Source organism: Mesoplodon densirostris, chromosome 15, assembly GCF_025265405.1.
Source record: "Mesoplodon densirostris isolate mMesDen1 chromosome 15, mMesDen1 primary haplotype, whole genome shotgun sequence".
In the NCBI taxonomy this organism is placed as follows: Eukaryota; Metazoa; Chordata; class Mammalia; order Artiodactyla; family Ziphiidae; genus Mesoplodon; species Mesoplodon densirostris.
This window is the reverse complement of record NC_082675.1, coordinates 9,466,478-9,482,434: the sequence shown is the minus strand read 5'-3', so window position 1 is coordinate 9,482,434 and position 15,957 is coordinate 9,466,478. Positions and strand designations below refer to the sequence as shown.

General features: G+C 49.4%; 1 protein-coding gene across 1 annotated transcript in view; it reads right to left on the bottom strand.

Moving 5' to 3' along the window:
* Nucleotides 1-765: 765 nt before the first annotated feature.
* Nucleotides 766-15,957, bottom strand: part of CUX2 (cut like homeobox 2) — a 263,389-nt gene continuing 248,197 nt past the window's right edge. Inside the window, exons 17-22 of the mRNA XM_060118635.1 lie at nucleotides 15,110-15,909; nucleotides 13,730-13,889; nucleotides 8,105-8,377; nucleotides 6,451-6,639; nucleotides 4,931-5,204; nucleotides 766-1,558 (exon numbers count right to left, since the gene is read on the bottom strand). Coding sequence (XP_059974618.1) covers nucleotides 766-1,558; nucleotides 4,931-5,204; nucleotides 6,451-6,639; nucleotides 8,105-8,377; nucleotides 13,730-13,889; nucleotides 15,110-15,909 — 2,489 coding nt within the window. The remainder of the gene's footprint in view (nucleotides 1,559-4,930; nucleotides 5,205-6,450; nucleotides 6,640-8,104; nucleotides 8,378-13,729; nucleotides 13,890-15,109; nucleotides 15,910-15,957) is intronic.

The following is a 15,957-nucleotide window of genomic DNA, read 5'->3' as shown; positions in this document are numbered from 1 at the left end:
ACATCTCAGATAGGATGGTCGGCCACAGCCCACATCTCTACAACATTTACAACGGCATGGGACATTCTGTGTTATCAAGGTTGCAAAACAGACCACCAGAATGAAACACATCCTCAACGGCATCAAGGTTTTCATTTAGAGTCTTCTGGACTTTCTCTTTTCAACATGGTTTCTGGAAGGGCAGTAGCAATGGACTGTGTCTCACAGACAGACATGGGAAAAAACCATGGTTCAAAGGTTATCTAAATTTTGGTCAGTCTTACAGTGTTTTGTGATGGCTTTGAACAACTGTCTCCATTTAATCTCATCTAGTGGCAAAAATGACACAACTTCAGTGTATACTTCGCAACAGTCGTGACGGCATCCTGATTTCATAACTCTCTGTAATATCAAAACAGCATCAGCTGGGAATAAATTCCAAAGGATCCTTTATTAAAATATCTAAAAGAGGTCTATAAATATTTAGTTTTCTAAAAGAGTTTGGAGTTTCCAGGGGAAAAATGTGGCGCCACTTTGCTTCTGCCTCCTGTAGAGGGGCCAGAGTGGAGAAGGGGGTGCTCCCCAGGGCAGGGGCTGCTGAAAAGGGGAAGCAGAGGCACCTGCCTCACCTGCTCACTCATGACTTCACGGAACCGGGATCACAACCAAAACTGTCAAGCGGCGCGACACTGCGGTCCACGTTTTGATGGCTGAGCTCCTCCCTTCCTTACCCCGCCCTGAGTGAGAGGGAAGGTGGCCCCCACGGCGAGCCCCTTGCCCCCACCTTTAGAACTCCCACTCCAGGGCCTCCTCGCGGTTGGCAGCCCTCTCCAGCCGGTAGATGATGCTGTTCAGGTTGGCCATCTTCTCATGCCGCCGCTGCAAGTTGGGGTTCACCTTGGTGCTGGGGTGCAAGGCCCCGGTTGCGTCGGCAGTGGGGCTGGCACTCGGCACTTTGGCAGGGAGGGTGCCGGGTGGGGATGGGGAGATGGGGGCTGAAGAGGAAGGAACAGGTGACACAGACATCATGAGGCCCGGCGAGGAGGCAGCTGAGGGTGAGTTCAGCGACACCTCTAGGCTGCAGCGTGAGGACTCTGAGGCCGACTTAAAACTTAGAGGGTCCGGGTGTAGCCACTCCCCGCCCTCGCTCTCCTGGAGGGGCTGTAGCGAAGGGCAGGCTGGGGTGGTCCCACCTGGAAGAAGGAGCCCTGGGGCTGCTTCTGGGAGTCCGTCGTTACCCGGAGGGTCAGGATGTACCTCCTTGGGGGAACCTTGGCCTTTGTCCAGCTCCTTTGAGTCCTGACTGCCTGCCTCTTCCTCAGCATCCTCAGTCTGTTCCTGTTTAATCCTCACTTGCGTCTTGTCCTGGGTGGTCAGGGGTGTGATGCTCTCCTCGGGACCCTCCTGAAGCTTTAGTTCCTTCACGGTAGGCTTTTGGTCCTCAGCCTCAGAGTTGGGGCTCTGCGGAGTGGGGTCTGGGTGGGAGTGGCCTGGCGGTAGGATGCCAGGACCCCCACTGGGGTCAAGATCTGGTTCCTCTTGGGTCCCCTCCACCAACATCTCCCGGCGCATCCGGGACCTGGGGCAGAGACGGCGGTGAGCAAGGGGCTGGACGGGGACCGGCTAACCCTGGAGTCAAATCACATGAGTGGCCTTCTGACCCCACCCACTTCCCTGGGGGTTCACTAGGCATAAGCTTCTTCACATGCAGCATCTTAGTAAGTCCTCTCAACAACTCTGCAAGGTGGGTGCTATTATTATCCCCACTTCATAGAGGAGGAAACAAGGCTCAGAGATGTTGAATGACTTGCCCCAGGTTTCACAGCCAATAAGTGGCAGAACCAGGACCTGAACTCAGGATTGTTGGATCCCAAAGCTCCCAATCTAGACCTGTGCTGTCCTGTGCAGTGGTCACTGGTCACATGTGGCTCTCTCATTATTTAAGTTTTTATACTGATTACATGTTGAAATGGTTATATCTGTATATACTGAGCTAAATAAAATATATTATTACATTAATTTCATCTGTTTCTTTTTTTTTAATGTGGTTACTAGAAAATTTTATATTATATACGTGGCTTTCACTGTATTTCTATTGGACAGCGCTGTTTTAGAGCATTTTTCAAAGTCAAACCCAGATCGAGTTTGTGCCAATAACCCCCTGCTTCTTTCCTGGAGGGACTCTTAGACATCAGCCCAGAAGGGGAAACTGAGGCACACAGAATAACTTGTCTAGGTCACCAAGGCACACAGAGGCACAGCTGAGACCAGAACCTGGGAACCCTGAACTCCAGTCCAGAACCAATCCTCTCTTCACTTCAATGGCCTCCTTGTTGTCAGAGGGAAACTTATAATGTTTTAGAGCAGGAAATGATAGGAATGGGTCTAACTCCATTAACTATTTTCCTAATAGCATGAGGTCCAGAGAGGTCAAATCACTCGTCCAAGGTCACAGAGCGACAGGGCTTCCTCAGCATCTATCTTCAATGCTGTAGCCCTCTGCCCTTTTTTATTAATGACATCATATATATTAATACCATTATTTATAATATTAATAATAAAGTACATGTTACTGATAAATAATACTCACATTTATAAATTTTAATTATAAACATCATAATGATGGGTGCTCATCATGTACCAGGTGCGGGGCCAAGCACTTTTGCAGGTTATTTCATTTATTTTTCATAATAACCTTATGAGCAGGATACTAGTCTCACTCCCACTGACAAAGATTACAAGGCTCAAAGAGGCACTGGGACTGCTACGGTCACACAGCCAGCAAGTAGTGCAGTTGGGCCCTGAACCCAACAGTCTGGCTACACTCTCCTGCCTCCTTGGCTCCCTGCCCAGGTGGGGGATGGGGCCCCATCCCAGGATCTGGAGCCTGGAGGGACTGTGAAGGGTGATCTGGTTCACTTCTCTCTCTCAGTCCCTAATCCCTCCACAAAGGTGGCCTTGCCCACCTTCCAGGAGATTCTGTCATCTCCTTCAGTCCCCTCTAGAGGGAAAAGCTGCTGGGACCAGGGGGAGCGCTAGTCGTTTCCGGTAAGGTGGGATCTGAGGGTGTTTTGGGATGGCTCAATGCCTGAGCCTCTGTCATTAGAGCTTCCAAACTGTAGATCAAGTATAAATATGAGGCTAATAGTCATTTACACCATAGTAAAAATTAGTCTTTTTCTTCAATTCCTGACTCCCAAATCTATAGCAGGTCCTCCCTGGTAATTTTTTCTGAAAACATCCTATTGTTCACCTTTCCTAGAGCTCACTGAAGGTTGTAATGATACATTAATATAAGTACTCATTTAATAGTGACCTTCCCTGCTGGTCTATAAGAGATGCTAAGGGCAAGGACTTTGTCTTGTTCTCTTTGGTGCTTGGTACAGAGTTGGTGCTCAGTAAACATTTTCTAAATGAAGTAATGTATTCTTCTACAATTAGAACTCTTAGAGAGTGGTTTCTTTTGGGAGTGGAATTCTCTCTGCTCATTCAAAGCCCAGGTCAAAGGCCACCTCTCTATAAAGTTTTCCCTAGGTAGAATTCCCTTTTCCCTCAGCCCCGTATTCATTCCTGTTTAACAGCATTTATTAGGTTGTGGTAAAATTATCTGGTTTGTGATTTTAAGCTCCCTAGGGTAGGGATGATAGCTTTGAACCCCAGTATCTCCTGACCCTAGCTCACTGTGCGTACATGGCAAATATTTATTGAATGAATACATTGAATAATAATAGAGGGCTCAGTTCCTGTGGGAAACAAGAGAGGAGAGAATGTCCCCTGGGAGGGAAGGAGGGCGTGAGGCTTTAAGGACCTATGTCATTTGCTGTTTGGCAGGCTCTGGGTCTGAGCAAGATAATAAGCAATATTTTACGAAGTATGTATGCTTGAAGTGTTTCATTTGATTCTCAATTCAGCACTGTGGGGTTAAGTATTAGGTTCCTTATCTGTAAAATAGGGATGAGACTCAGAAAGGTACAGTGATTTGCCCAATAACACACAGCCAAGGTGGGACTTGAACTCAGGTCTGTGTGATGCCCATGCCTGGGCTGTGGAGAGAGACTTCAGGCATTCCACCCTTCCAGGCTCCTCCTTCCTCTTTCTTGGGGATCAAGAGGCTCTCCTTTCTGGCACCACAGAGGCAACAGAGGCATTTCTTGCTCAGCAGGCTTGGTGGGGGGTGCCTCAGAGATGGTCCTTGAAATTCCATCAACCCTTCTCTGCAGGGCTCTCAGGAAGCCCTTCTGCGGTCTCCTTGGAAACTGCTGGACTCAGCCAGTCAATGCCCTCAGCCAGCCCCGGGACTAAATTCCCGGGCAGCCCAGCCCACTGCAGGTCAGCTACTCCTAAGACTAGGGACTGGTGAGTGGGAGAAGGCACCATAGAAATAGGAATCACCCATTCCCTGAGGTGGATGGTGCCCAAGGGGCTGCCACAGGGGTTGCCTTTGGCCTTAGGAGTGGGAGAGGCCAAGAGCCCCAAATCAGGGCTCTGACACAAGGTTCAGTGGGTAGTTAGGGTTCCTCAGGCCTGTGCCCCAAACACCATTCCCTGTCCCTTCACAGACGCGGAGCAAGCTGGGTGAAGTCATAATAAAGACAGTGACAATAATAATGTCAACACCTACCACAAACTGTGTGCCAGGTATTTTATGTAAATACGTTAGCCCATCAAATCCTCAGGACAACTATATGAAGTAGATCCCATTATGGTTCCCATTTTCTAGGTTAGAAGACTTGACGCCCAGGGAGGTGAAGTCCCTTGCCCAGGCCTCACAACTGGAAATGGTTGAGCTGGGATTTATCAATAGATCCAGGTCTGCCTATGTTATAAAGCACTATGGTCCTCTTATCTCCCAGAGGCCATGCTGGGCTCCCTCCAGGCCCCGGGACAGGGAAGGGGGTCCGGCTGAGACCCCTGCCCACCCTCCCAGTGGCCACCCATTCAGTGTCCCTACCTGTAGTTGTGGAACCAGTTGATGACGGTGTTGGTCTTGAGGTTGAGCTGGAAGGAGAGGAGCTCGATGGTCTGCTGGGAGGGGTAAGGCTCCAGCTGGTAGGCCTTTCTCAGTGCCTCCTTCTCCTCAGGGGCCAGCACTACCCGAGGCTTCTTGATTTGCAGGAGGCTCAGGTCCTGGGGCTGCAGGCAGGGGCTGGGGCACTCGGAGCGGGTGGCTGGAGACTCACTGTCTGAGCCGGTGCTGATGAGGCCGTACCTGCGCTTCAGGTAGGCTGGGGAGGGCGGGCGGGTGGGGGAGGGAGGGGGGCAGGGCTGAGAGCGGCCGACCAGAGGCCCATTGCTACCCGAGCTGAACCAAGCATCAGCTAGCGGTCCTCAAAGCCCTCCATGCCCCAAACGTAGGGACCCCCGCCCAGTCTCAGCCTTTTCTCCTTTCTTACTCTCCTTTCACTTCCTCCTAGCGAGACGCTCGCCTACGCACACCTGGTCATTAGCACTCTAATTGTTAACATATGTAGAAGGTTCGCCTCACAGACAGGAAGCAAGTGCTTGAAAAAGGGTGCTCTGGAGCATTCTCTTGACTGTCAGAAGTGTCCCTGAATTTCACTACTTTTGCTGGGGGCAGGGGCAGGACATTAATTTTCAACGAACATAGTAATTGCATGATGCATCTCAGCCTCAAATTGTCAAAATGTAGGGGAAAAAAGGCGCACCTCAGAATGGAGGAAGTAAGGCGTTAGGGTCTCATTTAATCCTCACAGCAATGCCCTGAGGTAGATGCTGTGACTCTTACTTTCAGATGAAGTAGAATGAGGCACAGAGAAGGGAAGTAACTTGCCCAAGGTCACACAGCCAGGAAGTGGCAGGACAAGTACTCAACTGTACAGCTGTCTGATGCCAACAGCCGGACTCGGCCCTGCCCCATGTGCCGCTTACAGCTTGGCTTGACCCTGGGCCCTCATCATGAACTGCCTTGGTGCCCTGGATGACAACTTTCCAACTCCTTGTATCTTATCTCCCAACTGGACCCTGAGCTTTTTAAGATCCAGGAATCCCTTATTCACAGCATGAGACTGGGAGGGCACAAACAGGTACTCAATGCCAGCTCATTTTTTCAGGGATATAAAATAATATAGACCATGTAAGAATCTGCAATTTCTTGTCCACTTCCACAAGGGAGGATTCTTGTCTGCTGGGTCAATTCTGTGCTTTGTTGTGTAGAAGCTGGGTAATGGGCAAAAGAGGTAATACAATAGGGACGTGATGCAGAGGATGGAGGGACCAGAGAGAAAGGGGGTTTTGCGGAATATACAAAAGATTTTGGAGTAGCTGTCAGTGTGGGGAAGGATGCTGAGAGAGATGGGCTATTGGAATTTTCAGGGGAAAAGTAGTAAATGTTTTAATGGCTTGCAGTTATATTCTGTGGAATTGCTATTTCTTGCAGCCCCACACCAGACTGAGACTGGACTCACTGGGACCCTGAGTTTATCTGGGAACCTGAGTTTATCCAGTGCTTACCTTTTTTCTCCAGCTTCTTCATGTCCCTCAGCTTCTCCACATTGTGGGGGTCATTGAGCCACAGCTGCATACGCACAAAGGGCTCCCGCCCCTTCAGGCTCAGCTTGTGCCAGGGTTTTGGTCGGGACAGCAGGTCAGACACGGAGCCCTGTGTCAGCCCCAGGATGCTCTCCCCAAATAGCCGCTGCCCTGGAGACAGGGGAGGAGGGCAACCTGTAACCCCCAGGCTGGGCAGAGGTGCTCCCAGGAGACACAAGAAATAGGCCAGAGACATGGCAGAACCTAGGGAATGTCTCCACTGACTCAGAAGGGAGGACTAGACACATGGGGGAACCCACCCCCAGTGTGTACCTGGAAGAGACCTTTCTACAAAATATGAGATGGGGGCGGGCACACAGCTACCAAACAAAAATGCTTTCATAATTTAGATGTTCTTCACTCCTAGGGGATCCCTGAAATTGTCTGCAAACTTCATGTGTACAAATTAGTATCACCTTGTCAGAGAGTAAGTTGACAGGTTTTATCAAAATGTCAATGTGCATATCCTCTGATCCAGCAATTCCACTGCCTGGGATTTATCCTCCAGTTGCATTTGCCCAAGGGCACAAAGACGCACATGGACACAGTTTCAGAGGCAGCAGGAAGTTGGGAACAAGCAAAATGCTCATCAGTTGGGGTAAAAAATGGGGGGCATCCATGGCCTGAAAAAGTTTGCAACAGTGACAAAGAATGCAGGTGGTCTATTCATTCTAAATGGGAAGGGTGTCCACAAACAGTGTTACTTTTTAAAAAGCAAGTATAAGGACAGCCTGTGTGTAATTTCATCTATCTAGAAAAAAGAAAAGAAGAAACTAGGTGAACATATATTCTTGTATGTGTTCAGAAAGTGTCAGAGAAGGGGGAGGCAGGGGAGATTTTACTTTTTTATTTAAATTTTAATTCTTTTTTTCTGTACTATTTTATTTATTATTTTTTTTTTTGCGGTACACAGGTCTCTCACTGTTGTGGCCTCTCCCATTGCGGAGCACAGGCTCCGGACGCGCAGGCTCAGTGGCCATGGCTCATGGGCCCAGCCGCTCCGCGGCATGTGGGATCTTCCCGGACCGGGGCACGAACCTGTGTCCCCTGCATCGGCAGGCGGACTCTCAACCACTGCGCCACCAGGGAAGCCCATATTTGGTATTTTTAAATAAAGATGCCTTATTTTTATTATAGAAATTGTAGTGAAAAGTTGGGGCTTGTGTGTATCCCTCTGGGAGGGGGGCTTGACTCCCATTTGAGACTTGGAGGAGTTTGTGATTCAAAAAATTAAAGAACACAGATTTCTCCTCTGTGCCCCCAGCCCTGGATCAGGATTGTGTTGAGTCTCACTGTTACTGGGATTCTCTAAGTCCTCCTGGAAGGAAGTTTTGAAAGCTGTGGGCTCAGGACTTTAGGTCCTTTTCAGACCCGTATTGACCTCCCTTGTGTCCCACTCTAGAGACCCAGGTCATTGTCAGATGCCTCCCAGAGGGTCCTGGATGCCCCAGGGCTGACTGGCGCCTGCAGTCAGCACCCCAGTGACGGGGATCTCACTGCCAGCACTTTCCTTAAGGCAAGTAGGAGGAGCCAAGCGGGGTGGGAGGCAGCAACCCTGATTCCCGCCGCCCTGTACCTAGGTTGTTGTCTGTGAGGACCTCTTTGACCCTCTTGGTGATGGAGTACGTGTCCAGCTCGGGGGACATGGCCACAATCTCCTGGATGCCCCCTGTGGTCTGGCTGCCTGAGTACATCTTTCCACCCAGCGTGGAGCTGGAGCGTCCCTCCGGCTGCTGGTTCTCCTTGCTGCTCTCCAGTGCCAGACTCAGGGGCTCCTGGGATGTCTTCTCCGGCGGCTCCGTGGGACTAGGGGGTGGGGATGGCGAGGACCTTGGTTCAGTGGGACTGGCTGTGGGCCACAGAGAGACAGAGAAGGCGGTTACTGCAATCTGGCATTGACATACATGGTCTGGGCAGGCTTGTTCGCTAGAGCCAAGAGTTGCCAACACCCCTTTTGCAACCACCATAGTAATATCTCAGGCAAGGACTGTCCTGGATGTGAAAACTAGCAGATGAAAGTTAGATGAGGAATAGGATATCCACATAGTTCCAAAGTATCTCCCCACAAGAAACTTATTAATTACAAAGGGAAAAACAGTAACTTCACAGTACAGCTACCTGCCAGACACCACCTTAACCAAGTGATCAAAGTTAGCATCACCAATCATAGGACAAATAAACAACTGGTGCCTCCTGATACGATGTACTGAGAAGGACACAGTATCACTTCTGTGATATTCCTGCCCAAAGTGCACAGTCTGAATCTAACCATGAGGAAGCATCAGACAAAGGTGAACTGAGCCAGTCTACAACATAACTGGCTTCTAGACTTGAAAAATGTCAAAACTGAAAAACAAAGAGAGGCAGAAGAATGGTCCAAACTGAAAGAGACTGAAGAGACATGACAACTAACTACAAGTTATTCTGAATCTGATCCTGGACAGGGAAAAATAAAATTATATAAACGTGATTACTGGGACAACAGAGGAAAGTTGAATATAGATGGTGGGTTATGTAACAGTATTATTATTATTGTAAAATTTCTCATGCTTGGGAAATACTTGTTGGAAACATTTAGGGGTAAAGGGACATGATGTCTTCAATTAATTTCTCAAATGGTTAAGAGAGAAAGAGCACAAATATGGCAAAATTAGCAACTGGTGAATCTGTGTGTAGGGTCTAGGAAATTGGTTGTTCTATTGCTTCAACTCTTTGGTAAATTAGAAATTACATCAAAATTGAAAGTCAAGGAAAAAAAGGAGTTGGCAATGACCTACAAGTCCAACTACTGGGCATCAGCTAAATAAAATACAGTGAGTCCCTGCAGCAGTTAAGAATAATGTAATGAGGGCTTCCCTGGTGGCGCAGTGGTTGAGAGTCCGCCTGCCGATGCAGGGGACACGAGTTCGTGCCCCGGTCCGGGAGGATCCCACGTGCCACGGAGCAGCTGGGCCCGTGAGCCATGGCCGCTGAGCCTGCGCGTCCGGAGCCTGTGCTCCGCAACGGGAGAGGCCACAACAGTGAGAGGCCCGCGTACCAAAAATAAAAAATAAAAAGAAATAATAATGTCATGAAAAGATGTCCACATAAGATGAGTAAGTTCTGGGATCTGATACACAGCATGGTGGCTGTAGTTAACAATCCTGTACTATATGACAGTTGCTGTGAGAGTACAGCTTTATGTTCTCATTATAACAACAAAATGGTAATTATGTGAGGGGAAGGATGTGTTAACTAACCTTACCATGGTAAACATTTTGCAATATATACATCAAATTGTTACATTGTCTGCCTTGAACTTACACAGTGTTCTATGTGAAATATATCTCAATAAAACTGAAAAAAGAACAAGAAAAGATGTCCACAGTACCTTGGCATGTTAAAAGAAAGTGAGTTTTAAAACCACATTTTTCATTTGTCAAAAGACATTTTGTGTGAACGTATATTTAAAAACCACTTAGAAGTTATCTTGGGTGGGATGACTTTGTCGAACCTCAGTTCCTAAATCTGTTAAATGGGGCCGTAAAACAAACAGTGCTACACTTGCAACTATCCTACTCAGGGCCTGGAGAGGACTCGAGATAATGCGGATCACCTCTTGAGGAATCAGAGTCACCCACTGGACTTTCCAGCGTGAGCTGAGCCTCTGGACAATCCTGGGAGGGCAGGGGATGTGCCTAAGGAGGTGCCCCTAATAGGGAGGGGCGTGTGGTACAGGGTGTCTAGGAATCCCTGTGCCAGTCCACAAGGTGCCTTCCAGCGAAGTAGGAAAAGGTACCTCTTCCTCAAAGTGTTTAACTGGTGCCTGATGGAAATTTGTTAAGATAAACATAAAAATGTATGATAAGTAGGAAGTAAAGGGAGCCCTATAACCATCCTGCAGTGGCTTTGATTCTAGAAAGGACATCCTGAGCCTCTCTCTGCTCTAGATGGGTTCTTCCTTCCCTGTGGACAACAAGTAGATCACTCTGATCAGACCACTCTCATGCTTCAGAACCTTCAATGGCTCCCCATCGCCCCTTGCACAAGAAACGTGTACCTCCTCTTGTCCTGGTGTTTAAGGCTCTGGACTCTCTTGTCCCTGCCCACCTCACAGACCTGGAGCAATTCACAGTCCCCTCAGTTACCCCTCTCCCCACAAACCTCCTAGGCTCTTCTAAACCCCTGTGCCTTTGTTTAGGCTGGTCCTTCCACTCTGAAAGCCTTCCCCCTAACCTTGAACTCCTATGTATCCTTGAAGACCCAGTCCCAAATGCCCCTTCGCTGAGGTGTACACCTTTGGGGTCTAAGAGCACCTTGACTACACATTGTCACACTTCACTATAATTCCTTGCTTGTGCCAGATCTCTTCCTTACTAGATACAACAACAACGATGATGATGACGACAATAATTCATGAAGCTTCCTTTTACTGAGCACTTACATGCCTAGCATAGTGCTATGTGTTTTACACCCATGATGTCAAGTCACCTTCATGACACCCCTAGGAGGTAGGTATGATGGTATCCCCTTTTACAAATGAGGCAACTGAGGCTCAGAGAGGTCAGGCAAAATGTCTAAGGTCACAGAGTGGCTAGTGGCAAAACCAGGACTTGAGCTCAGGTATGCTTATACCCGACATGGTCTTCTCATCTACTAAATACCAGCCCCTGGAAGGCAGAGAACATACGTTAGTCTTAGAGCCTGGGGAGGCAGGAGGTGCTTTTGAGTGAAAACATTTCAGTCAGGACCACTCAAATCTCTGTTTCCACAAACCTGGGGTCCTGGTGTCCTGATCTGTGAGTAAGCAGGGGACAAGATGTCCACCCTCATCTGCACTTACCTCCCTTCCCAAACCATGTATGATCCTGCCTCCCAGCCTATGCTTTTGCTGTTTCTTATGCCAAGAACACTATTCTTGATTGCCTTTGCCTAACTTTATCCCTACCTCAAATCCTTCCATTACAAAGAAGAAAAACCCAAACAATTAGACATTGGGGAAATGCCAATAAAAATTATGATGCCAATAAAAAAATAATAATGCCAATAAAAAATTTATAATATAAAAATTATTTTAAAAATAAAAATGCCCATAAAAATACTCACTAGGATGGCTACAGTAAAAAATGGAAAAATAGCAAGTGTTGGCTTGCTGCTGGAATGTAAAATGCTGCAATTGCTATGGAAGACAGTTTGGAAATTCCTCAATAAGTTAAACATAGAATTACCATATGACCCAGCAATTCCACTCCTAGATATAGAGCCAAAGGAATTGAAAACGGGTGATCAAAGACATGTTCATGAATGTTCATAGCAACATTATTCACAGTAGCCAAAAAGTGGCTTACCGCTCCAATGGTATATTATTTAGCTATAAAGAGGAATGAAATTCTGACACAAGCTATAGCATGGAAGAATCTTCAAAACATCATGCCAAGTAAAAGAAGCCAGACACAAAAGACCACATATTATCTTGATTCCATTGATATGAAATGCTCAGAACAGGTAAATCCACAGAGTCAGAATGCAGGCTTGGTGGTTGCCCGGGGCTTTGGGGGAGGAGGAAGTGGAAGTGACTGCTAATGGGTATGGGATTTCTTTCCTTCTGGGGTGATGAAAATGTCCTAGAATTGTACAGAGGTGATGGTTGCACAACACTGTGAATGTACTAAATGCCACTGAATCGTACACTTAAAAAAATGGCTAAAATGGTAAATTTGGTTTGTGAATTTTACCACAGTGAAAATGAATTAATTACAATACACCACAACACCAAAAAAAAAAAAAAAAAAAAAAAAAAAAAAGGTTTGGGCCCCTTTCACAAGTGTGGGCTCTGAGGTGGAAACCCTAGGAGGCAGGGGAGTCTAACAGCTACCAGTCTTGCGTTCTAATCCTGTCTCTGCCACTAACTGGCCAGTGACCTTGGGCAAGTCAGTGTGCCATTCAGACCCTCGATTTCTTCTTTTGTAAAACTGAAGGACAAAGAGTCCCTCTGGTCAAGATTAACACAAGGATTAAAGAAGAGAACACTGTAAGTGGTTAGCACTGTGTGTGACAAATGAATGCCGTCATTATAACAGTTGTATTAGTCCTCAATTATAAAATATTATAAAATATTTCAAAGCTATAGAAACGTACAGAAAAGTCCTCCCTCCCTTCCCTGGGCCTAGCACCTTAATAGATGTTAACACTGCCCTATTTGCTTCAAATTTCCCTGTTTGTTTTAAAGAAAAAAAGGAACAGAGACAGCCAGAGCCCTCTGGTCCCCTCCCAGTCTCTTCCTGGCCCCTCCCTGCCCAGAGCAGCCCCTCCTCGCAGGCAGGTGGGTGGTGGCACCTTTTTTCATTTCTTGTCTGTGGGCATTAACTTCTAAAATAAACACCATCACTGGGAGGTAAGATTTTGTTCCCTGACATTATGTTTCAGGTACTATTCCTGTTGATTCCCATTGATCTGGTTCATTTCTATGAACCTGAGATATGGTTTTTGTCCTATTGACCAATCCCCACTTTAGAAATGGACAAATGGACTGAGCTGAGGTCCTTGGACTCGGAGTCTGGCCTCTCTTTGTCTCTGCCTTTCTCTGGCCTCTCTTTGTCTCTGCCTTTCTCTGGCCTCAGCAGGCAGGTCAGATGTCCTGTCCTGGCAGCCATCCCCCTCACGGCCTGGGTAGGCATCTCACCAGGGCCTTGATGGATCTGCCCACTGATTGTCACTGGGGAGGGAGCTTGAGCTCCCTGGAGTCCCCACCTCAGGGCTCCAATCCCTCTACTCTCAGGCTCTGTAACTCTGGGCAACTCTCTGAGCCTCAGTTTCCTCACCCAGGAAAAGTTCAGACTCCACCCTGCCTGTGCATCATTAATGGATGGATAACAGCTGCCCAAGGCCCTGTGCTAAGAAGGATTCTGAGGCTGCATGCTGGATTGCCGGGAGAAAGAGATCAATCGGCAGACTCCTGACAGGATGGGAAGGAAGGTGGGGCTCCCCGTGCAAAGTATTTTTTCCACTTGCTCCATGCACCCAGGCGCCACCTAGAGGTTTAAAACCAGTGCCTGTCTGGCTGAAGGAAGGATGAAAGGGAGCAACCGGCACTCTTTCAGGGCAGCAGCAGTGGCGCCGGGGCTGTGGGGATGCAGAGTGGGGCAGACCCTGGCAGTGAAGCCACTGCACAGACTGGAAGAGGGAGGGCTCTTGGCACTTCTGGGGCCCTGTCTACACTCACCCTGGGAGGCGCTGGGCTGCTGGCTGACGGCCTGGCCGAGCTGGTCTGAGAGCCACAGCTGCATGCGGATGAAGGGCTCCCGCCCCTTCTGCGTCAGCTTGCTCCACGGCTTCGGCCGGGACAGCATGTCACTCACACTGCCCTGTGACAGACCCAGCACCTGGGGATGGGCAGGGCAGGAAGGATAGGTCAGCAGGTCCCTGGCCATCCCCTCCACCACTCTCCCCAAGAACCTTAAAGCCCACTGTTCACTCCTGTTCTGAGAGGCCAGGGCTGCCTTCATGTGTTCTTCACTCCCCAGGTGCCTGCTGTGTGCCTGTGCTGTACCCACCACCTGCAGTGCCCTTCCTGATTTCCCTCCATCTAAAAATCCTGCCTCAGGACTTCCCTGGCAGTCCAGTGGTTAAGGCTTCGCCTCCCAATGCAGAATCCCTGGTTGGAGAACTAAGATCCCACGTGCCGTGTGGCCAAAAAAACAAAACGTAAAACAGAAGCAATATTGTAACAAAGTCAATAAAGACTTTAAAAATGGTCCACATCAAAAAAATCTTAAAAAAAAATCCTGCTTGGACTCTAAGACCACTTAAGTGCCCCCTCCTCCAGGAAGCCTTCCTGTGTCTCCCATTCAGGTCATTTCTCCTTCCTCTGAGCTTATGACCCTTTGCCTGCTCTTCTGCTATGGCCAGAGGTGATGTTTAAAACTACTTAACACGGACTTCCCTGATGGCACAGTGGTTAAGACTCCACGCTCCCAATGCAGGGTGCCTGGGTTCAATCCCTGGTCAGGGAACTAGATCCCACATGCATGTTGCAACTAAGAGTTCACATGCTGCAACTAAGGAGCCGGTGAGCTGCAACTAAGGAGCCCATGAGCCACAACTAAGGAGCACACCTGCTGCAACTAAGACCCGGCACAACCAAATTAATTAATTAATTAATGAAAAAATAAATCTACATTTTAAAAATAAATAAAACTACTTAACAACTGGTACCAACCAATCAGGAGACCACCCCCCCCACCACAAGCTAGGCTGAACCTTAACCCTTTAGTGGATGGACCATGGGAGGGGTGGAGGGTACCCGAGCAGGGTCGGGTAGGTGGCTATTTCCTAACCAGATGGAAGGGTTTCACAACTTTAACAACCGCCTTGCCCTTGGCTCCCCTTCCTCCAGTGCCCAGGGACAGCTGGAAACAGGAAAAAGGGCTTTTGGGGTCACACAGACCGGGGTCCGAATCCTGCTTCTGCCCAGTTCTTGCACACGCGCACACACTCACACACGCATTCTTTCCAGACCATGGACGTGGGATGGGGGTCCTCCCTCCCCAGGTCCCATGCTCCAGGCCCCGGAGCCTCCGAGGGTGGGCCCCGCCATCTTCACCTTCTCCCCAAAGATCCTCTGGCAGATTCCATTCTTGGCCAGCTTCTCCTTGACCTGGCGCGTCAGCTCCAGGGTGTCCACCTCACGGTACATGTAGAGCTCGTATTGCTCAGGGGTCAGGGGCGGCACGGTGGGCTTCAGCGTGCGGGGCACGTAGGCTGGGTAGTAGGCCAGTCGCCCGCCGCTGCCCCCCTCGGGGCCACCCCCCTCGGCCTTGAGCTCACCCACCCTGGGGGGCTCGTCCTCGCTCCCGGCTGCTTCATCCTCGGGGGCCGTGGGGGCCTCGTCCCCACGGGGCCAGGCCCGCCCGTTGGGCTGGCCGGAGTAGCTGGAGGAGGAGGAGGAGAGTGAGGGCGAGACGGAGGCGTAGGGGCGGCTGAGGAGGCCGCGGTCCGAGGCCCAGTGGTGGTCGAAGTAGCCGGCATCGCCAATCTCTGACTTGACCTTCCGGATGATGCTCTGCACAAAGGCGGCCGGGGACAGGACTGTGAGGGATGTCTGTGTGGCACTACTGCTGGTCCCCCCACTGCCGACACCACCACCGCTGACACCACTCTCTTCCTGCTTGACGTGGGTCGGGGCCCCGTTCTGGCTCACGGCGGCCAGCGAGGGCCGCTCTGTGGGAGAGGGAGGCACCGAGCGGCCACGGGGGCCTGCCTCCATCTCCAGCAAGGCCTGCTGCTGCGCTTGCATCTCGCGGCGCGCTTGTTCCAGAATGTTCTTGATGGCATCTTCTGAAGTGCTGGTGGGGGCTGTGCCATTGGTGATGCTCAGTGGGGCTGTCGAGTTCTTGGGCTCACCTGTGGGAAAGATGACAGGGTGGCTGGAGGAGGCCCATGGTCAGAGCA